This window comes from Oreochromis niloticus, linkage group LG4 (assembly GCF_001858045.2).
Source record: "Oreochromis niloticus isolate F11D_XX linkage group LG4, O_niloticus_UMD_NMBU, whole genome shotgun sequence".
NCBI classification, from domain to species: domain Eukaryota; kingdom Metazoa; phylum Chordata; class Actinopteri; order Cichliformes; family Cichlidae; genus Oreochromis; species Oreochromis niloticus.
In genome coordinates this window covers 4545948-4569807 of record NC_031969.2, presented here as the reverse complement: position 1 = coordinate 4569807, position 23860 = coordinate 4545948, and the positions used below count along the sequence as shown (strand labels likewise).

Below are 23860 nucleotides of genomic sequence, written 5' to 3'. Positions count from 1 at the left end.
AAAAGTCTGATTATTCTCCTCTGACCTCTGGCATTAACAAGACATCTTATCCCAGGGAACTGCCACTCACTGGATATTTTCTCTGTTTCAGTCCATTGCATTGGGTTCCTGCTGTTGTTTTACATATATATATACATGGAGAGAGAGAGAGAGAGAGAGAGAGAGAGAGAGAGAGAGTGAGAGAGAGAGAGAGAGTTATGCTGTGAAATGCCACATGGTGGAGCCATTCTTACTCTTCAGAACATTTGGCTGTAATCTTTTCAGTGTCATTTTAGATTAATACCAACACCTAATATAAAAATGTACACAAGAATATGTTAAAGTGTTCTCATCTTAAAAAACAGGAATAACAACCAAGAACCAGCTGACCATTTACATGTTAGGAGGTGGAGTCATCCTGTGCATTACCCACACCCCTTTCATCCTTTTTCCTCCTCAGACCTCAGAGACACAAGCTGATGTGACAAAACTGAGGAGCTCTCCATTATAGAAGACATCAAAATGATCTACTTTCTCTTTTTCTTTTTTCTAGCAGGTACTGACTCATATTCCTTCTCTCATTTATTCATTGCAAATAATATATAATAAGAAAAAATGCTCTTATCTTCTCTTCAGATTGCTGTGTGGGTATTGAGATCCATCAGACTCCCCCTGCTCTCGTCAAAAAGCCCAATAACGTGGTGCAGCTAGTCTGCACCTACAATCTAACTGAATACAGAGTGATGCTGTGGTACCAACAGCCAGCTGGCCAGACAGATATGAAATGCATTGGATATGTCAACTATAGGGATGTCACAGTGGAAGAGACATATAAACAGAATTTCATCATCAGTGGAGATCTTAGTACAAGTGACATAAAAAATGTTTCACTAATAATCCAGTTGACAGGAGCTCAAGACAGTGCAGTGTACTATTGTGCAGCTCGTTTTGCACGGTGACACAAAATCTTTCTGGTATTTACAAAAAACCCAAAGCACAGGCTTCCAGTGCTGATAGATTTGTAGATGGCACAGAGGAGCAGGCACCTGTTTCTGTGGCTCTCATTTGGGTTTATGTCCTATCAAGTCAGGCTGTTCCTTCACTAAGAAGTTGTGCAGAAATACAGCAGCAAGATTGCTGTGTGTTTCCAGCAGCATTCTTAAGGTTCCTTGGAAATAATCCTGACAGCTCTTTGTAATACACCTCACTAACATGGCTACGGTGGGCTATTAATGTCTGACGATATTATTTAGTTATCATGCATTAACCAAATAATGACTTGGAATCAGCTGAGACTGAAATTTATATAACTGGGGCAATAGTGTGGAAACAAATGTGACAGTGCAAAATCAGTTAGTAATAGTAAAAAGTCATTTATTTGTTCAATAATTTAATTTTAATATACTTTGTAATTTGTTGTACCAAATAAAACTTAGTTGCTTTGGTATTCATTCAAGGCCAACTCTAGCTATGGGTCGGGATGGACTCCACATTGGCATTTTCTCCAAGCAATTGACTGTTTAAAATAAATCATTTTGTTCAGCCAATGGAAAAAGTAGAATCACACAGCAATAACATAAAAATAAGAGCCCCTGGTGTTGATGAGGTCCGCCCCAAGTTCCTGAAGGCTCTGGACACTGCAGGGCTGTCCTGGTTGACACGCCTCTACAATGTTGCGTGGAGATCAGGGGCAGTACCCCTGGACTGGCAGACCGGGGTGGTGGTCCCCATCTTTAAGAAGGGAGACCGGAGGGTGTGTTCCAACTACAGGGGGATCACACTCCTCAGCCTCCCTGGGAAAGTCTATGCCAGGGTGCTGGAAAGGAGAGTTCGTCCGCTAGTCGAACCTCGGATACAGGAGGAACAATGCGGTTTTCGTCCTGGTCGCGGAACACTGGACCAGCTCTTTATCCTCTCAAGGATACTTGAGGGTGTATGGGAGTTTGCCCAACCAGTCTACATGTGTTTTGTGGACTTGGAGAAGGCATTCAACCGTGTCCCTCGGGGTGTCCTGTGGGAGGTGTTGCGGGAGTATGGGGTGTCTGGCCCATTGCTACGGGCCATTCGATCCCTATACAACCGTTGCAAGAGCTTGGTTCGCATTGCCGGCAATAAGTCGGACTCGTTCCCGGTGGGTGATGGGCTCCGCCAGGGCTGCCCTTTGTCACCGGTTCTGTTCATAATTTTTATGGACAGGATTTCTAGGCGCAGCCAAGTGGCGGAGGGCTTTCACTTCGGTGGCCTCAGAATCTCATCTCTGCTTTTTGCAGATGATGTGGTTCTGTTGGCTTCATCGGGTGAAGGCCTCCAGCTCGCACTGGAACGGTTCACAGCCGAGTGTGAAGCAGTGGGAATGAGGATCAGCACCTCCAAATCTGAGGCCATGGTTCTCAGCCGGAAAAGGGTGGAGTGCTCACTCCGGGTCGGGGATGAGTTCCTGCCCCAAGTGGAGGAGTTCAAGTATCTCGGGGTCTTGTTCGCGAGTGATGGGAGAAGGGAGCCGGAGATCGAGAGACGGATTGGTGCTGCGGCTGCAGTGATGCGGACGCTGCACCGGTCCGTCGTGGTGAAGAGAGACCTGAGTGTAAAAGCGAAGCTCTCAATTTCCCGGTCGATCTACGTCCCTACCCTCACCTATGGCCACGAGCTGTGGCTAGTGACCGAAAGAACGAGATCGCGGCTACAAGCGGCAGAAATGAGCTTCCTCCGAAGGGTGGCTGGCCTCTCCCTTAGAGATAGGGTGAGAGGTTCGGCCATCCGGGAGGGGCTCAGAGTAGAGCCGCTGCTCCTCCACATCGAAAGGAGCCAGTTGAGGTGGTTCGGGCATCTGACAAGGATGCCTCCTGGGCGCCTCCTGGGTGAGGTGTTCCGGGCATGTCCCACCGGGAGGAGGCCCCGGGGCAGACCCAGGACACGCTGGAGAGATTATATCTCTCAGCTGGCCTGGGAACGCCTTGGTGTTCCCCCGGATAAGCTGGAAGAAGTGGCTGGGGAGAGGGAGGTCTGGGCTTCTCTGCTTAGGCTGCTGCCCCCGCGACCCGGCCTCGGATAAAGCGGATGAAGATGGATGGATGGATGGATGGATAAGCTTCTTATCTTATAAGATATTCTATTTTTTCTGATCACAGATACTTATACATATTTGAATGTGAACAAGGGGGTGAACCATTTCCTGAAGGCAGATTACATGTTTGCATTTTCTTTTTACTAGATATTCATTTTATTCACCAACATTTTTTTTGTTTTGTTCTGGTTTCACTGCAAATAATGTAACTAATTTGTAATATGCATTTTTAAAGACAAAACATCCTCACTCCATATATAATTATTGTGTTCCTCTTCCTACAATAATACAGGAAAAACTGCCAAGCATGCACTCGGCGACAGTGGGAAGGAAAAACTCCCTTTTAAGAGCTGCACAGAGATGACTGAAGTGAATAGTCATTGTTTTTAACAGTTTCTTTTCTTTTCTTTGTATATTATAATGGGGTGGGTCTAGGAGCAGGTCATCTACCAACTGGTTGTGGTGGTTGGGGGTTTGATTCCTGGTTCTATGCAGACAACAGCGCCCATCCACATCAGAGTTTTTAAGGTTTAAACTATGTTTTTTTGTTTGTTTTTCTGTCAGACCAAGTTAATTATTTCCTGTTAATTTAGTAAGTGCAGTAAATCTCTCTAGTATTCACCAGAATTCCCTTTTCAGGGAATTTTTACTTGTTTTGGGGCACCTCAATATAAAATCTTTTCACAGTACGCTGTCCCCTAAAAATGAGACTTGACTTTTAACATCTTCTAGATTCTACATGAGACAGCTACACTTTAACTGGTGCTGACGTGAGACTTCATTATCGTGGTGAGATGCTGTTGCCGCTGTGTCTCCTCCCTTTCCTGCACCAGACTCAGAGTTATTGTCAGTCAGCAGAAGTGGTTTTCAACATGAACAGTCATTTAATATCACTTATTATTGCACTGTTGGGGATCAAAGGTAATTATTTACTTATTTTTTTTCTGTCTGCTTAATGCAGAAAAAGTTAAAGTTTCATCTCAAGGTTTGATTTAACATTAGTATTTTTTTCTACAGGGGCATCACCAAATCAAAATGAAAATGTTCATCAGACTCCGACTGATCTCCTGAAGAACATAACTGAAGGAGAAAAGCTGACCTGTAAACACAAAGTCAAGAGCTACGACACTATTGTGTGGTATCATCGCCCAGCAGGAGACACCTCTCTGAAGCTAGTTGGTTTTACAAGTTATAAAGAAATTCAGACTGTGGAGAAACCCTATGAGGGCTTATTCAACGTGAGTGGAAATGGAGAGGTTGAAGCATTCCTGCACTTGGGCAAACTGAGGCACCCTGAAAACAGTGGGCATTATTTCTGTGCAGTTTCTAGTCCCACCACAGCAGAAAAGCCTGAAATTTCTCTACAAAAACCTTCATCTGACCCTGAACACCTGCAGCAAACCACATGCCCACAAACCTTTGCAGACAGTGGGAGGAGCTGAGCTGGAGAAGTTGACAGAAATATAGAGCAAATTCTAGTCCTTTTCAAACAGTTGAGTTCAGCAGGGATTCGAGCTGGTTTATGACATTCAACATGAACTGGTCTCATCTCATCATACACATCATCATCTGCATTAAAGGTATTCGTAGAGACTCTCCGTCCATTAGAATTTTGACTTAGAAGTGGTTCCCAGCGGTTTGCTTTTATACTTTTTAATTTGGGTGTTGATAATTGCATTCAATTAATGGTTTTATTAGTGTTCAATAAATAATTTACCAATGATCAGACTTTTTATTAAAACCCTGAAGTCTGAATCCTCAGTTCTAACCCTACCTCGCTGTCCTTTCCCCAGTGTCTTGGCATTCAGGTAACAAAAATCATTGTGATTGAAATATATCAAAAACGGTTTATGTTAATTATATATAGAGTTCTTCTGTTTGTTGTAAGTTTAGAGGTTCGACTTTAGATTATTTCTTGTCCGTCTTATTTCCTACTGCTCTACACTCTTTTTTATACTGCCTAAACTTTATTCACTGTTAGTCATTTAAAGTTATTTATTCACTTATTCAGTCATTGTAATTTTAAAACTGCTTAACTACTGTATATTTTAAGTATTTTTTTAATCTCATTCTTATTGCTGTGTTTATGCCCTGTCCTTATTTTTAACATCATGCTGCTCTGTTGTATCTTAGTTGCCCCTTGGGGATAAATAAAGTCTCTCTGATTCTGATTCTGTCATCAGTGAGGACCACAGAGGGTTAAGCCTTTATTGGGAAATTAAATGCTGCAAAGCATCTGAACTAGTTATTTCCAGTTATTTTACCCTTCCATGGTTAGCCTTCAGCAGAGACATGTTCCAGAAAGGCAGCCACATTAGGGTGATTAGTTCTGATTTTCAGTATTTCCCTCTCTCTGAGTCCGTCTACAAGACAGCAAGACACGGGACAATACAGACCAGGTTCTAAAAGATTAAGAATTAAAATCGCTAATAGCTGTTTTAAATAGGGAGTCCAAAGGAATGTACGCACAAGCACAGGTCATTTAAAGAGGTTAAGAGAGAGGGTTAGGGATAGGGTTTATAAACTCTCTGATGTCTAATCTAATTATTCATTATCTATTAGCCAATAAACCCTCTTTTAATTCTTCGTATTCTCAGGTTGAGCTGCATTTTGTTTACTTTTTATTCTAATCCTGTAATTATTTACAGAATATTGATTTTTATTTTATTTATATAGTGCCAAATCACAACAGCAGTTGTCTCAATGAACATGGGATTCTTCAAAAGAAATGCCATCAAGTTATAACCTGTCAACTTTTCTTTGTTTCTCTACAGGAGTGTCCCTCGATAAAGAAATAAAGGTTTTTCAAACTCCGGAGCAGCTCCTGAAGCCACCGAATGAGGAAGTCAGGCTGACCTGCAAACATAAAAACCAAAACTTTAACACTATTTTGTGGTATCAGCGCTCCAAAGGAGACACTGCTCTGAAGCTGATTGGCTTCATGTATTATCAGTCTCCAACTATTGAACCATCATTTGTAGGTCAGTTCAACATTAGTGGAAATGGAGAGAGTGCAGTGGATCTTCACATCTTGAGACCGACACACCCTGAACACAGCGCAGAGTACTTTAGTGCCGCAAGATAGCACAGTAATGAATGCAGCTCCTCTCTCTTACAAAAACTGCATATGCTAACAGATACCAGTGAAACCACTGGTATCATGTGATGAGGTTGGAAACCACTGAGATAAGAAGTTTTTTTCCTTCTACGATGCTTCAGTTTAGCCTCCATAACAGTAAAGACTGATAAACAATATAATTAAAGCAATACCCCATAAACCTTTTACAGCTGAGGGGTAATGATGATGTGGTTCAAGCTTCTGGTAGTCAATAACAGGTAACAGTTTTTAAGCATTCAACACTCTTTGTAGTTTTTAATGTTACTTACAAACTAACTGGACTATATTATAATTTTTGTGATGATTTGTGAAACCGTAAAGGTGAAAATAAAGTCTAATAGAAATGATTATGTGTGTGCTTATGTATTATATTAACATAACTATGGCAAGTCATGTCATCCTCCAGCAATTTTACTCTGTGTGAATTCAAAGTTTACAGTAAAAGAAGTAAATAATTGTTCCTAAATCAGTCAAACCAGCAATTCAGTGTGAGTTTAACAGCTAATTATTTCTGCTGGCTGATTTTAAAGGTCCAGTGTATATAATGTGTTACTGAAACCCTCCACATCACAACTTCTGATGATAAGAAGAGCAGACCGGACACATTCTGGTGGTTGAGCCTTGTGTTTTCACTGATACGCTTTAGCCTCTGTTTAGTCCAAGTACACAACTCCTGGATCTCGACTCAGGACAGTTATATTTCTCTGTTAACTCAAATGTTTTTAGTTCAGACCTACACCACACAATGAAGAAAAGATTAGGATAATTTGTGCTATTTCTGAGGGTTGTTTGGTTTTCCTTTTAGGATGTTGTAAGCCAGTTCAGATGGTACCATGGTTTATGCATTTATCACCATCAATTTGGTGCTATATATAAAACATATGTTAAACTAAGGTCTACCTGTTCATACACCTGCAAATGCAGAATACGGGTTCTTTCTTCAAAGCTACAGGCTTTACTTGATTTTGTTTTGTCCTGTTTTGTTTGTTTGTTGGAACGCCTGTAAGGAAACCAATGTGAGGATTAGAAGCAATTTTCCCATGTTGGAATTCGTCCTTGTCACTGTAGACTAATAAAAACAAGAAACATCAAAACACAGGCAACTCAATCCTGAACTGAAATCTGTGGGAGAATTCCATAACAGCAAAAAGAAAGACCCTGCAGTATAACTACCTCAGGGAAAAGCTTTGTTAAGCTGACTAGAGATTCTTTAGATGCAATTTTTATGTCCCTGTGACCACTGAAAGTTATTTGTAGGTTTTTGGGGGATGTGCTTTAAAGTAAACGGCCAGAGCTGTTTCAAGGCAGGGTGGCTTTTGGAAGAACAAATCCCACAGTTGTTAAGTCACATAGTGTGACCACCCAAAAACCGATATGATGGCCCTGCTCTTTCTCATGTTCAAATGCTATAATATCTCCACTTTTTCATGGCATGTAGTATAAGTATGAGCCACGTATCAAAATAAATGATTCCAGAGTCTATTAAAGATTAGATTCAGCCAACAGGTGGAGGTAGAGCACGCAGCATAGAGGCTTGATGAATTAGCACCTCCCCATTCCAGAAACACATGAGCTCAGTCACTCAGAGCAAACATTACTTTTTCACACAGCAGTGATCACAATGTCTCCTTTCATGCACACGTTTGGCTTTCTCTTCCTCTGCTTTCCAAGTAAGAGCCTCAGTTTCACGTTCCCTCATACATAAACCTATAACTGTCCTCTTTGTTTGTACTGCAGTAATAATTTTATCCAAACATCCACAGCTCTGGTCACCAGCATCATATTTCATCAAAGTCTTCCTCAGATTGTGAACGTGAGCTCTAAGGTCCGCATCACATGCAGCCACGATGACGGGTCCCGCCTTGTGATGCTCTGGTACCAGCAAAGGACAGGCAGCCAGTCTATGACCCTCATTGGGTTTAGATATGGCACAGGAGACCCGACCTACGAGGGTCAATATAAAGAAGAATTTAAGCTGGAAAGAGAAGACAACTTAAAAGGAGCTCTGGTTATTCCCACAGCAAACCTGTCACACGCTTGTATAGGAATTTCTTTTACTTATGTATTAATCACATTATTTTATTGTATAATGCCTTGGTGCCACTGGATTTTAACATGTCTCACACTCATACAGTAAGACAAACGGTGGGGGTCTAGTAAGGAAGTTGGGGGGAAGCAGACAACTCCACAGGAAGAATCTTTTGTCTCTTTGAGAACTCTGGGAGGTAGCAAGGGAGTGTGAACCTTAAGGTGTGAAACAGCTGTGTACTGCCTTTTGTTCCTGAAGAAGGTATTTAACTGAGAGCCATGTTAGGCTCAGTGAGACTCTGCTGACTGTTTGCCCCGTGATCATGCAGGCTCTCCACCAGCCTGGTTGTCTGTTCTTTGTGTGTTTTGAGTAAAGAATGTTAGCTACCGCTCACCGCTCGTCTGCAGGCTTTATTTAAATGGAAAACTTCCATAACACTCTGCAGTGTATTTCTGTGCTGCCAGCGCACAGTGGTGTGGTTTAATACTGCTCCCTCACAAAAAGTCCCTCAGTGTCGTCTTCTTTTCTTCAGCTCTTACGTCAGAGGAAGCATGTCTTCACAGAGCAGAGAAGTTAAGCAGTCAGTCTCATACTCGAAGATGTGGAAGATGTGTTCAGCTGGAATCAAACTTTTTTTTCTGCTCTTATTTCCATGTAATTTTTCTTCAACAACAACCTTCAGAATTTTTTTACTTGTTTTTGTTAACTAGTATTAACCACATTTTAAATCTCTTTCTCTGCAGATCAAGCCAACTGTGTGACATTCCAGGAACCTCAGCCCTGGATAGTCAACGTAGGCCAAAGAGTAGAAATCAAATGCAGCCACGATGATGACAGTTTATACGTGATGCTCTGGTACCAGCAAAGGGATTATGGAGCGATGAGCTTAATTGGATATGGCTATGACACAAATAAACCCGACTATGAGCCGGCGTTTCAGAATCACACCGAGATTTTGAGGGAGACCAGAGTGAAAGGAGCTCTGATCCTCCCCAGTGTCAAACTGTCAGACTCAGCTGTGTATTTCTGCGCTGCCAGTACACAGTGATGTGGTTCAGTGACACAGACTTACTAAAACCATCTTCCATAGTCTTCTTGTCAAGTTCAAGATTCTCCCTTCTGAACAGTCAAATAATTAGGTCAAATATCTGAAGTTATAATTGTGGTTTATAACTGTTTTTATGTTTATTTATCTGTCATTTTTAACACACATACTGAGAAATACATTTATGCATGTTACTTTATATGAATCACCTGCACTTCATTTTGCACAGAATGTTTCTGCCATGGCAAAGACTCAGGAAAGTTAATGCACTCAAATATATAAATATATATATATTCATAAACATGAATGAACATGATGAAGCAATTGTATGCTTGGTAAGAATCGAACTCATACCAGTCAAGTTAATTTCTTTTTTGAAATTTTTTTTGAGCTTCTTTACCTACATAAACTTATTTTAGTAGTGATCATTATTTCATTACTTTATCACTTCTCCTGAATCCTGACTTTTTTTCATGTCAGGATTGTTTCTGTAACTGTGGATGATGAGATGCAGGAATGTAACAACAATCAAGAGCTTTCTTTCTTTCTTTCTTTCTTTCTTTCTTTCTTTCTTTCTTTCACCTTTATATTTTATACAAATATTCTAGCTTCCTTTGAAAAATTCGGCCATTCATGGTCATTTTCGGGAATGGCCTAAGACACAATACATTTTACTTTAAATTAAAGCACTTACAGTGTTTGGTTTAAGTAGCTGAATTTCCTGAAGGTCTGGACACTCAAAGAATAGGTTAGCATAGCCATGGGAATGTGCAGGGTGCAGCCATGCTGTGTGTTCCCTTCAGTGGGATGATAGCAAAATTAGCAGGAGACAGCATATTTCTGCAACAGCTTTGTAGAGATCGACATCTCTCATCACCCAAGTCTAGTTTTTAGAGCTGCCATGTTGATGTGTACAAAGCACATGAGAGCAGGAGGTCAGACACAAACCAGCACAGAGAATCTGCTCTGGTTGTGGTACTCACCTTCTTCCCAGGGCTGCGTCTGGATACCTGTGCCTCCCTGAATCTCCCATCCTTTATCTACTCACCTGCTCATCCTGGCTGATTGCCCTGATATCATTTAAGGCTTCGCTGGATCACTGTACTCTTCTCAGTTAATGTAGCCCAGCTCTCTGTTGTATTCTTCCTTGTGCTTATGGTTCTCCGGCTAATCGCTGTTTCTCCGTCTCCCCCTGTACAGACCTCCCTGGACCACAGCCTGCCTTTCCTGGAACCCTTTTGGATGAGTGAGAGTGTGAGTGAGGCACAGCGTGGATCTTTTGGACCGAGTTTGTTTCTTTCACGAGCTGAGTGAGTGTAAGCATGTCAGTTCTCCAGGCCTCGGCCTGCCCACAGAATCTCTGGACCCTCCTTCCCCCACTGTACATATGTAAATAATCCACTTGCACTTCAGTCCTACCTAGTAATCGTGACAGAATTAGGTCAATTTAAAGAAATAAAAGACCCCACTTTCCAATTAATTGCAATAATAGAATTGAGATAAATGCATGTAAAGGCAATAATTCAGTTCAAATTTATTTATACAGTTCCAAATCACAACAACAGTCATCTCAAGGCGCTTTATATTGTAAATTAGACCCTACAATGACAGTCCCAGAAATAATAATAAAGCGAAGGCAACAAAGGAAAGACATCTCCTACTGTTTTTCTTTTCATATTTGAAGAAATAAAATATCATAAATCACTTGGGGGAGAGAAAGACATTTGGACAAAAATGCATTTGTGGCTGAGGTGTCGTCTCTGGCTCAGCTGCAGGGGAGCAGTAGGGCAGTGAGCTCAAGGGGGTAGTGCCAAGCAGGCTGGAGGGACAGGTGTCAGGGATTTCACTAGCGAGGTTTCTCCCTTTAGAGCAAGGGTGGGGAACTCCAGGCCTCGAGGGCCGATGTCCTCCAGGTTTTAGATCTCACCCTGGGTCAACACACCTGAATCAAATGATTAGTTCATTACCAGGCCTCTGGAGAACGTCAAGACATGCTGAGGAGGTAATTTAGCCATTTAAATCAGCTGTGTTTGATCAAGGACACATCTAAAACCTGCAGGACACCGGCCCTCGAGGCCTGGAGTTCCTCACCCCTGCTCTAGAGACCTGGGGAAGGAGGTGTGAGTGTTGGAGACCATCTGAAAAGCTGAAGTGGCTGCCGAACCTGTCAACAAAGTATTTTGTGCAATTTGCAATAAACATTCCTCAAAGCAATACAGTGTGTCGGGTCAATCACTACAGTATCGTAGCAGACGATCTTGAAGAATGTGCTGCAATGAAACCTAGCCACCAAAAACAAACTTTGCTTGATGTCCACATTACATTGAAAATGGCTGAAAAGTGAAAGGTTATAAAAGTTATCTTCTTAAAACATTGGAAAGAAAAGAAATTTGGTTGAAAAAGAAAAGAACATTCTTCAAGCCACTAACTGCATATCTAACTAGGGCCATAGGGCAGCGACTGAGGGGGCACTGAAGTCTTTGAGTAGACAGAGTGCGCTTATATCAGCGCCTGCAGAGGACCAGCACATTCATCTCCAAATTGTTCTTGCTGTGAGATGACCGTGATGGCACAACAACAATGCACTTTGGACAATTAATCAAAAAACAATTTTAATGTTTCCTTCAGTGAATTTTTCAAAAAGCAATGGTGTTACTCTACCTCACAAAGATTAAATATATTTATATAATACTGCTCAAAAGGAATGAATGAATGAACGTGTTCTTCAAACTTTGCCCTCATCAAAAACCACCTTTTGCAGCAGTTACAGTCTGGCAGCTCCTGCATTACAGATGATGTTTTAATGGAATCTGATGACATTTAACCACAAACTTCTCCTTCAAGATGGCGTTCCCGGAGCGTCCTCCCTACCATCAGTATGTCAAACAGCTCCCACAGCAGCTCAGCAGGGTTCATATCCAGAAACTGTTCTGGCCAATCCATTACAGTCAGCATTCTGGCTTAGTGCTTATTATCTTGCAGTATAAAGCACCTTGAGGTGGAATTAATTTGAACTTGAACTGAAGGTTTTTTGCTAATTAATTAGCCTTTTATAATGATTAACTTGAATTAGCAGTCAGCAGCCTCCCCACAGAGGCCACGCCACCATGGGCAGGGCTGTAGCTGTTCTCAGTGACTGTGGGTGGAGCACTCGTAGAAAACTCTGGAAACATTCAAGCACATGCACATTCCTTTTGAATGAACCCTAATGAACATGAAGCTCTTCTCTCTAGCACTTCTTCTGTTCTCCAGTAAGAACAATGTTGTTTGTTTGTTTGTTTTACTTGACTTGATCTCTACACCAAACCTTTTAATTAACTTTTTTGTCTTCTTCATTGTCCAGGATTCTGCTGCAGTGTGAAAATATATCAGCCACCTTATACCCTCAGCCGTGAAGGAGAGAAATCTGTGACGCTGCAATGTGAACAGGACAATGACGAATATTTATACATGTTTTGGTACAAACACACAGACTTTAGGCAAATGCAGCTGCTAACGTATTCTATTAATAAAGGTATTCAAACCACTGAAGCTCCATTTAATGAAACAAAGTTCTTCATGTCACGTCCTGAGGTGCGTAATTCTAGTCTGCACATAAAGCGAGTGGAGCCTGGAGATTCAGCTGTGTATTACTGCGCCTCAAGACTGCCACAGTAGCACAGACTCACTCTGTGGCTCATCAACAACCTCAACATCACAGCAGATCAACAACTGACAAGCACCTCACTGTCAGTCTCACCGCAGATGTTTTTTTCTAGTCTTGTTTTTATCAAAGCTCCTGTTTTTACTTTACTAAATGAACGTATGTAATGTTCATAACATGAATGTTTATGTCGTCTTCTTCAGCTTTGGCTTGACTTTAAGAAATCGTTTTTAAATGAAATATTAGATTTGATTATATTTGTATATTATTTGTTTAAAAGTGTAATTTAGAAATGTAATGGTAGTATTTTTCTTAATTTTCTTAATTTCTTAAGAAAAGAATGGAAAATAACGCTCTTGAATTTATTATAATTTCATTTCTCAAGTAGGTAACATTCAGATTTCCGTTCAGTTCATTATCAGTTTATTTATAATTTTTCTGTCCTCATTAACGTACATAGATTATTTCAGCATACTGTTTGTTATAAGACTGAAATTTTGTTTATTTATTTATGTAATTTGTAGAAAATTGTTATTCAAAAATCTTTTTCTTTACTTTTTTTACAGCATTTTTCAATCATTTTACTATTTTTCTTCTCTAAAGTATTATTGTGAAAAGTTTTGTTTATATATTTTGTTACACTGTGAAATGAATCAAGCATTATACATTAAATAAGGGCATTTTTGTGCATATTATGTTTGTACAAAAATGCCTTAAAATCCTGGTATATTTACAGCACTAAATATAACCTGAAATAGTCACAGGCAAAAATCACAGGCAGATGTGCAGGTAGTCAAATCATAACTCATTCAATCATATAAAAAGTCATAAAAGGCGCTGCACAAAGATGAAACTGATTGAAAGTAAAAATCAAGCAAAAAAGTAAAATATTAATTAATTAATTAAAAAATACGTAACAGCAGCACAAAGACAAAGTAACAGGAGGGAAGCCTAACAAAGACTGGTGACCAGTGCTGAGCAAGATTACTTTAAAAAATAATTAGTTACTAATTACTTCTCCAAGAAAGTATGTTACTTAACTAATTACTTATTTTCAAAAATAATTAATTACTTTATTACTTAGTTACTTTTTTAAAACATGATACACAACCTGAATACTTAATAAAACGATAGAACTTCCAGCTCAATTCTATTTTCTCTGCATAATTCATCGTCAAATCAAATGAAAAAGTCTCTTTTTAAAACTTGTTTATTATGTGTGCCTATGACAAGAGGCACACATATTACTATTCGTCGGATTTATTATTATTATTATTATTATTATTATTCTCCAGTTTCCGCCTGAAATTTTGCAGCGAATCTCGCCTCGCAGTTTTAGTTTTGAGACAAGCTTCATATATGTTACCTCATTTTGTGCGGCCGGATCTGGAATGGTGTGCTATGACTTTTGGTGTTTATGAATTTTATAGTTTTTTAAATATTAATATTTTAGTGAAAATTTTCCCGCGCTCCTCTGCCAAACAGTTTTGACATTAGGGTTACATATGTTAGATCATTTTGTGCGGCTGGAGCTGGACTATTATGTTATGACTTTTGGTGTTTATAACTTTTATAGTTTTTTAAATATTAATATTTTAGTGCAAATTTAGGCCAATTCATCTTTTGGCGCCAAATAAACAGACTTCATTTGTGGTGTCTTGGCTCTCTCTAGTGGTATGCCGGGAGTGGTACAGCCTGTGTACCCTTATTTGGATTACCGTAATGATGACAATTTCAACGGTGCGCACAGCGTCGCTGCTTTCAGGAGCCCTTGGAATTTTTAAGGTTGCGCAAATCATTCAAAAGTTACGGTAATGCTTGGTGGAAAACTCAATATCCCACAATTCATAGCACGCCTCTACAGAGTGAACAATGGCGGCCACCACTTCGTTTTATATGTCTTTTATTCGTGTTTCTAGGTCACAAAATAAGCTTTTAAGATATTTTCAGGCGAGAATGTAGGTGTGTAAACTTCAAATATCTGCTTGTTTTATCAAGACATCCCATATTTAGCGACAGTGCTCTGACTACGTCGGTCCTGCCTGACAGCTAGCCGGCTACCTAGCTGGCTACCTAGCTAGCTGCCGCGCTTGGCTGCAAATGGATAGCGAGGGGACTCTCTCTGTCGTTTCACCTCCCTGGTCTCTCGCAAATGCTCGCATAGAATCGCAGTTACAGCTGGATGTGGAAAAAATAACTGAGTTGTTTGGTGGTGGAGCTACAACAGAGGGCAGCTACCCACCGGTGTGTGACAGAAAGGACATGCCGCCAACGAGACATATGAGGCCGGGCAGGCGATTGCTAACGCGGTGGTCAATCATGGATCAGGGAAAGCGAAGGCAGGAGCGTGAGGTGAACTGAATTTCAGGTAAGAAGTTATGAACTGCACTCTATTTGGGTCAGATATAAACCGAGTTTAGGTGTAGTTTATTTAGCAGCAGTTCTCTTATGTGTTGCTGATAGCCGGCTAGCTAGCTAGCGCCGCTAGCATAGTTAGCTCGCGCCGCTAGCAACCCTTCGTGAAAAAGCACCCAGGCTTGGCTTATATTGAGGCGGGTGAAACTCGTGTCAGCACCCGGTCGCTCTCTATTTGGGTCAGATATAAACCGAGTTTAGGTGTAGTTTATTTAGCAGCAGTTCTCTTATGTGTTGCTGATAGCCGGCTAGCTAGCTAGCGCCGCTAGCATAGTTAGCTCGCGCCGCTAGCAACCCTTCGTGAAAAAGCACCCAGGCTTGGCTTATATTGAGGCGGGTGAAACTCGTGTCAGCACCCGGTCGCTCTCTATTTGGGTCAGATATAAACCGAGTTTAGGTGTAATTTATTTTCGTTGACCTTTTACAATCGTAATGCCACGGGAGTTTATATACAGCTGTGTGCGTACTAAGTTACTGACGTTGGACTTTATTTTATTCATTAGGGTTAGTTCATAGAGTTGCCGTACAAACGGAATCGTCCCACATTCAGAGAAAACATTATGATTTATTCTGTCGTTACGAAGCCTCCCCTGTCATTCTCTCGCGTGTTGAAACGTCAATCATGAAACTGATCAATGATCGGCTGTTCGCTCTTATTTATCGCGCTAAACAACAGCAGCACGTTTAAGCTTGATCAGCTGTTGTTAGAATTCTTTTGATTTTAATTTCTAGTATCAGCTGATGTTTGCTGGAGCATGAAGATGAAATCAGGAGATGTCCTTACTGAATCATCAGAGCTGAACTGGTGATGGAGAAACAGGTTTACACTTTAGGTGACATGAATGAGTTGAAGGGAAGTTATGAGTTGTTTCTGAGAGACAAAGACCAAGCTCCTTTTTTGTGTAGCTGACAGCTGGTAACTGTGCAGGGGCGGATCTAGCAAAGCTTTTAGGGGGGGGGAAGCTAGGGCATTAACAGAGAAAGGTGGACACAAAGATATACTTTTCTTTCTTACTCTCATATAAAATATTTAGCTTTTATTAAATAGTTATCTGAATCTCACAACCAAAGTTTGTATAATAATACACAGGATTGGCTGTAGACCATTGTTCATAATTCAGAACACTGTGTAAAAATAACAAAAAACAAAAAGTGAATGCATGTGTGAAAAGTGGTCTATAATGTAATGCTTCAAAGTGTGTTCATGCAAACATTGTCGGGTCTGCCGTGGTACAATGGGACTTCTGCTCATGAACCTGTGTGCACAGCGTCTGCAAATCGGCGCTGTACAAAGTAACTTCATCTTTACACAAAACTGTAAGCTGTCATCTGTGAAGCGTGAGCGGTGTTTGTTTTTACCATAGTTCATGGTGGAGAATGGCTGCTCTTCTGAGTTTTGCTGTCTGTAGCCGTATGAATGGCAACTACAGTGATTAGCAGCGGCATAGGCACACATAAAATTTCTTCTGAAATTTTCGCTTTCTAGTTAGTTTTAATCTTTTAACTTTATGCACATTGCATCATTCTCTTACTGGAAGAAGCTGCATATTCCAGCATAGTAAAACACATTAGAAATAAATAAAATCAAAGACTCAGCAGCACCTGTCACTCCTATCCAAGTCGTATCACTCTTAAATCTATTGTCACCTGTTTAGCAGGAGTGGGGCCGGTGGAGGTTTGCCCGGTGCAGCAGCACTCACGTCAGTGGGGGGATCCGGGGGTGTCTTTGTGAATTTCACATTCACACGCATGTGGCAGCGTGCTCAGATTTGAAGTTTCTTTTTTTTTTTTCTTCCCACGCAGAGTGTACAGCCGACACTAATGTTTTTGTCAGTTTTTACAGGATCAAACTCAAAGTAATTTCAGTACTTCTGAGCTTTAAACGCTGCATGGTCTTTCTCTCTCCCGCACTCCATATGAAATATCACTGAAACCCTGGTAGATGATGTCCTTATATATAAATTGTACCTGTTGCACCTCACAATAAATATCCAGTTTTGAAATGATCTTCTTGCTTGCGTATGCTATGATAAAATAAGTACTTTATACTATAAGTGCAATTGTGTACATTACGACAATCATGGGTTAAAGTGGAAATTAGCAAGTGGGCAAAACCTCAGTCACAAATAATTCTTCTGTGGTAGATTTTTCTTTGCACAGAGGCAGAGATCAGCCCGCTTTCTCTGCTGATACCAAACTGCTTCTTGGATTCAGACATACTGAGCTATCATGCCTAACCCTCCACCCGTTGACAAGTGCAAAGGCCTTATTTAGTGAGTGAATGGAATCAGCATTTAAATTGATGTTAGCTGCCCCGAAGGTAACCTCAGCCTGCTCTGCTCCAGTCCAACATAGTGAATGACTGTAAACATCAGCACAAAAGAGAATAAACCAGTATGTGATTAAAACCACTGAAATTTACACTTTCAATTTTTCAAAAGTTACTAAAGTGTGAAAATAATCTCTGATCCTTATCCCTATTTTTTTCTCATCGCTCATTCGTTCCTCAGTGTCATACTGAGGAAGGATGTTTTTGTTTCCCTGAGAAATAGATCGAGCACACATTAGCTAGCAGACAGACTGCACAGAAACCGTTTGTGTTTGCTGATAAAGAATATTTGCATTTGAAGTTTCTGTTTAAAAAGAACATTAATCTGTGTTTGTTCACTCCTCTTCAGCGCTCGTTTGAGACAGACACAGGGATGTGCTAATGGCGCTGTCTTAAACAAACGCATTAGCAGACATTATTATCCACATTATTAATATAGCCTCTTATTAATACAGCTGGTACACTTTAACTGAGTACAATAAATTAAAAAATATAACAAAAGGGCTTGTTGGCCATCAGATCAAAGGGTTAGTATAATTTCTAGTTTAACACACCAAGCTGTGCACATATTGGAAATGAGGATTGCAGGATTTGAGCAGGTATTCTAGTTGCCGCACGCTGACATGGGTGGGGTAATCCAAAAGTACAAGCAGCTTGATCCATGTTCTGTGGTTTTACACACATAGTGCTTTAAACCTTGGAGCTTTTTCTAGAAAAATTTAGCTCAGACAAAATTTGATCAGCAGCAGAGGAGCAGTCACTGATCCATGAAGTCATAGAAATGTGTCTGTTTCAGTTTGCTGATGTGTCTGCGGTACCACAAAGCTGATCACTTAGATAAGTACACAGGTGCTATAACAGAGGGAGCAGTGTCCCGTACAATGTAGCTTCTCAGCATGCACATATCTTGCATTTTGCTATTCAGTGTTTCTTTTTCTCTTATTCTTTAAGTGTTTGCTGTCTGATCACAAAGTTATTTTGTTAAAGAACAAGTTGATCACAGCCTGACCTCTGCTGGCTCAAGTTGGTGTTACATATGTCTGAAAAATCATGCTGATGATGACCCTTCAATGAGCCGGGCCAATCTCAGATTATATTTAAGTCTAAAGTTATACCAGACTGATTTAATTTTGTGCTTAAGCCTGATCTGAGGTCCAACTGCATCACTGTTCAAATTCTTTAAGAAAGGACTAACAAATGTTTTATCAGTTGTCCCACAACTTTATTTCTCATGTCACGTTTATGTCTATATTTTTTTTATTACAAAATCACATAAGACCTATTTTTTTTTCTCATTTACAGACATAAATGAGAAAAAGCACCAAAATCAATCAGGCGTGAACCAATTAAACTGGATTCTGGCACTTTTAGAAATAAAACATCAGTATTAATATGTTTTATATTATTTTCCATCTAAAAGTTTAGTTGTGGTTAGAAAACTATAAAGTGAATAATTTGAGCCTCCACATCGGTGTGTGTAATTCTGTCACCATCAACAATCTGAAAAGAAAGCAAACAAAATGTGACTTGATTGACTTTGAAAGGGTTTTCCTTCATATCTGATAAGTTTGATCATATACTTGGTTTCCTTTATGTGCATCTAAAAGCCTTGTAGGGGTGTCAAACCATAGGTGTAATCACTGTAATTTGGGAAACATTATCAAAATGATGATGTGGAACTGCTGATTTCCTCCAGTGTTATGCTGACTGGGCGGGAATAAAGAGGTGTGACCAGAGAAGACGTCACCGTGCAGCTACTGTATATAGAAACACGGGCTTCGTTTTCTTTGTGCTTCTTTTCTTAGCAGTCACAGAAATAGCAGCATTCATGCTTACCTCAGGCCTCCAGGCAGCCTGCACAGCTGCTCTCATCCACCAACAGAGAAAGATGGAGGCTGAGATATGGAGATGCTGGGTGGGGGGAGGAAAGACAGCAGCAAAGTGAAGTCAGGTTTTTGTCTAGTGCTTTTTCACTGTGGGGACAGGGGGGGCACGGTGATACAAACCAATAGAGCCGCCGTACAAAAACCTTCTGCGTTTAAAATGCACAGCGAGGAGCTCTGCAGATTATTTTTGACATCTGACAAGCATAAAATGAGCAATATTTTAAAAAGTGCAGGTAGCCCTGCTCTGGAACTGCACAGAAATATCATTAATGAGGAAATTTGTTAAGAATTCAATAACATTTTAAACACAGTGCAGCTTTTGAGTTTATTTCACTCATCTTTTTTTTAAACTAAAAACTCAGTTGGTGGGATTAACATGTCCTTTGCTAAAATTCCAAGTGTTTAGTGGGAAGTTAGTCTTGTTTCAGGTGCCACTTCTGGGCAGTTTGGTTACTTTTTCGCAAAGGATGCATTCAATGTGACGCTGGAGCTGAAGCCTACTTTGGAAGTGGAACTAGACTAACTGTTCTGGGTAAGTTGGGGCCCTCACAACTTCTCTTTATCGAGAAAAAAAACACGTTTGCAATGTTTAGACTATGGCTGAAGCAGTGACCTACAAAATGTGGTCCTTTATATTACTGGTTCAGCTCAGTGCTATTTGATATCAAGCTGGTCCACTGTGCTACTTATGAAGCCTATTTTGGTGCAGGCACAAAATTGACCGTTCTTGGTGAGTAAAACGTCCGCTCGCCCCTTTGCAAGCATTGTAAATGTGTAGATGTTGGAAAGTGTTTGGATATTAGCCTGTGAGTACAAAAAGAAAGCAAATCTGGCATGTTTAAGGTGATTGGAGTAAAGTTCAGTTTACTGTGCTGTTGGGGGGTTTTTGAGGTTTTTTTCAATGGAGGCACCAGGTCGACTGTTTTAGTTAAGAAATACAGTGAAAGAATTAGAATATAAATTAGATTATAATCTAATGGTGGTTTTATTCATCTGATTTCAAAATACCCAAAAGCCTGAATGACACCTTCAGGTAATGAGTGATTCAATAATAGCCATAAAAATAAACTTAAATTATATATATATATATATTTATATATAAATGTGTCCTGCTGCTGCCGTGGTTTCAAGGGCGATCCTTATCGGACTGTAGCTGTCGACTACTGTCGATCTCTGTGAAAAGCTAAATGTCTGAAACCATGACAAAGCTTCATAAATTGCAAAGAGGAGCTCCGAGAGACAAGGAAGAGGTTTTTGTAACAGTCTGAGAGCTCTGTGTTCATTCAGCGAGGCTTATTTCGGAGCTGGAACTAAACTGACCGTCTTAGGTAAGATAATCTGCAGCGACGGATCAAACTACGCGTCTTAATATGAGACAAATAATGTGTGATATTTGTAATTTACTTGTTATGTGGTTTTATTCATCAGCCATAAACATATACATCAAGCTGTTTTTAAAAAGTGAAAGCTATTAAAGCACAAAGTTAGTCTTGTGTCAGTGCTGATTAGTCTTCAGCAAAGTGCCGCAGCTATAAAAGAATTGGCTCAATGCCCAGATTATCTGTGGCTATACGCAGTTCTGATCAGCTCTGTGAGCGACTATTCCCAGTCCGAGGCTCACTTTGGGAGGGGAACTAAACTCACAGTTTTAGGTAAGATGCAAAAATAGAAAATTCTAACAGGCACAAATGTATTTCATCATGTAATAGTCCATAAATTAAAACTTAATTGTAAGTAAGTTGAGTTACTGTAACATCGTTTAAGGTTCCTGACTTTGTCTAAAATCTAAAATCTGTCTAATTAGGTTTTGTTATGAAGGGTAAATTTGGAGAAATGTGAATTTTTCGTAATGAGAAAAAAAAGATAATTTCCAGCTGTTGATAGGATGAACAATTTTTACTATGCTGCATATCAGTGTGACAAACTACAACCCTGCTTACTTTGGTACTGGCACCAAACTGACAGTTTTGGGTAAGAAACCTTATACATGTTTTTTTTTTCCACTGCGAGAAACTCTGAGAAGTTCTAATGTAAGTTCAGGGCTGTAAAAAAAGCAAAGTTTGAATGTCATTTTTCATACTTGGGTGTAGACAGAATCACAAAGTTTTAAATGTGTTGCTGTGGATTTGAAACAATGTGCCATGAAATTTATTTCAAATGTCTTCTATATCTAATATATATGCCGCAAAAGCAGCATATTGGGGGAAAAAAGAGATGTGGCTATCGGTAGCATCAGAAGCTTAATGTTAACACCTTACATCATTATTTATTTCATTTTACTGCCTCTAGCCACTGTACCCTGCAGACATGAGGCCAGTATCTATCCAAAAGAAAATGATGAAGCAGGGTTTTTTTTTACAAGTGTTACTTTTTTTATCATTGGGTATTCAAAATGGGAAGTTAATATAATGAGACTGTTTGGATTCTACTGAGTTAATTCTCTTTGTCCCACGTCAGATAGAAACATTGAACGACCAAAAGTGAAGGTGTTTAAACCTTCAGCAAAGGAGTGTCAAAATGACAAACACAAGAAAAACAAGAAGACCTTGCTGTGTGTGGCCTCTGATTTCTATCCGGACCATGTGAATGTGTCCTGGCAGATTGATGGGGTGGACGTCAAAGATGGCGTCGCCACCGATCACTCTGCCCACTGGAATGGTACACACTACCGCATCACAAGCAGGCTGAGAGTCTTATTTTCACAGTGGTTCAAGCCAGGCAAGAATTTCACCTGCACCGTCAACTTCTTTGATGGGAAACAGATTGTTCCTTATGTAGGCTGGGTCACAGGCATTCGAAGTATGTTCATTTATAATCCTTAAATGTGTCATAATCATCTGAAATAGTTTGACTTGATTTCACTGAAAGAAATCGTTTTTCTTTTTCTTAGATCCAGGAGCTGCAGCAATAAGAAGTAAATATTATTAATAATATTATTAAAATTAATAACTCAGTGTGCCTGCTCTATACTGAGCTGGGAAAATAATACAAATCTTACAATTTTGTGCAGACAAGTATCTGAAGACCACCCACAATGCCAAACTGTCATATCTGGTTTTGATCATCAAGAGCAGCATCTACGGACTCTTTGTGATGATCCTGGTGTGGAAGTTTCAGGTTGGTCCAAAACGATCCAGCTCCTGTTTGTGCCAAGAGAAGTGGTCGTTATATCTCAATACAAAACAATAATTTAACAGCACCACGTGCTTCATCCTCCAAAGGAACCTTCCTGAAACAGAATCTAAATGTAATGCAGGACTGATTTGTTAGACTGCCGTAAAAATTGGCAGCTAAGGAAAACACGGCTCAGTTAGTCTGTTTTTCTTGAATATGTCTTTTTTCTTAGTAACTTTCACTCAACAATTAAAACCTATTGAAAACATTTTAAAAGCTAATGCTACAAACTAATGAATATAAAGGTATCATTTAAAATAACAAGGTAGGGGTTTTGTTGTTGTTGTTGTTTGAAGTGTATAGATTTATAGATTCTCGATGTACATATTTCAGTCATCCCCAGCAGTATTTTTCATTAAATATCTCAATCAATCACTTTTAAAATTAGTATAATAATATTTTCTAAGTAATCTCAGCACCAGTGGGTGGCAATATACATTTAAAAACTCTGACATTCATTATTACCACAGAAGCTCTGAAAATGATTTTTCTTATAGTTATCATTTAGTGTATCCAAAAAAAACTGCTTTACATCCACGTCATTTCTGAATTTCTTTGTGCTTCATTCATAATTAAAAATTAATAGAAAGGTGAAGCTTGCCTCCTCTATAGTCAGTTTATTTAGTGAAGACTCACTGAAGACATGAGGCTTTACGTTTAAACCTTTGTTTAAAGAGCGACTCTGTAAACTGAAAACGTGTTTTCTGTCTTCACAGGGGTTTTCAAGAAAACCGAAGAAATGAGAGCTGAGCTGATCAACTGAGCTGCTTTCTGTGAAAACAAACAAACATTCACAGTATCCTAAAGCTTTGCTTTCCATTTGACTTTCTTGCATTTAGTACATAAATAAGTGGACATCCTGTGCTGTCATTAGTTGTTATTCTGTTAGTTTGTGTAAGTGCTTTGTGCTCAGTTTGCTTCTTAATAAAAGTACTCCTTAAACACACAACTGTTTGTTTCTTTCATATATGACTCTGAGGCAGTTCTGCCAAACAATACAACAAACAGTATACTTATTTTCACAGCTGTCAGGTGCAGTTTCAGGTATTATTCATTTATGATGGCAGGAATATCTGAGCCTTCACTACACTGCATGGCTAGCAGGGAGCTATTTTTAGCAGCCTGTTATCTGTTGGGTTTCTGAGAACTCAACCCTTGTATTTTCCATTTTCTATGAA

The 23860-nt window shown here is 39.8% G+C and overlaps 1 protein-coding gene and 2 long non-coding RNA genes across 3 annotated transcripts; all 3 read left to right on the top strand.

Annotated features, from left to right (window-relative positions):
• Positions 1-3842: 3842 nt before the first annotated feature.
• LOC112846741 (uncharacterized) lies at positions 3843-5955 on the top strand. The gene is made up of 3 exons (XR_003219863.1): positions 3843-3964; positions 4061-4623; positions 5818-5955. It is a non-coding gene; the product is annotated as an uncharacterized LOC112846741 (long non-coding RNA).
• Positions 5956-7768: 1813 nt separating this feature from the next.
• Positions 7769-8344, top strand: LOC112846742 (uncharacterized). The gene is made up of 2 exons (XR_003219864.1): positions 7769-7831; positions 7925-8344. It is a non-coding gene; the product is annotated as an uncharacterized LOC112846742 (long non-coding RNA).
• A 354-nt stretch (positions 8345-8698) lies between these two features.
• On the top strand, positions 8699-23628 carry LOC100694146 (uncharacterized). Its single transcript, XM_019357453.2, has 7 exons — positions 8699-8844; positions 8934-9227; positions 20972-21160; positions 21966-22307; positions 22399-22422; positions 22519-22625; positions 23399-23628. The coding sequence occupies exons 1-7, from the start codon at positions 8742-8744 to the stop codon at positions 23423-23425; spliced, it is 1086 nt and encodes a 361-aa protein (XP_019212998.1). The 5' UTR covers positions 8699-8741; the 3' UTR covers positions 23426-23628.
• Positions 23629-23860: the final 232 nt, after the last annotated feature.

What these genes read in the sequence shown, in the direction of transcription:
- LOC100694146 (XM_019357453.2), top strand. Translation starts at nt 8,742, where the DNA reads ATGTCTTCACAGAGCAGAGAAGTTAAGCAGTCAGTCTCATACTCGAAG. An exon ending in TGTGTATTTCTGCGCTGCCA is followed by an intron (nt 9,228 to 20,971) that starts GTACACAGTGAT and finishes TTTTTAAAAAGT; the next exon opens with GAAAGCTATTAAAGCACAAA. An exon ending in AACTAAACTCACAGTTTTAG is followed by an intron (nt 21,161 to 21,965) that starts GTAAGATGCAAA and finishes GTCCCACGTCAG; the next exon opens with ATAGAAACATTGAACGACCA.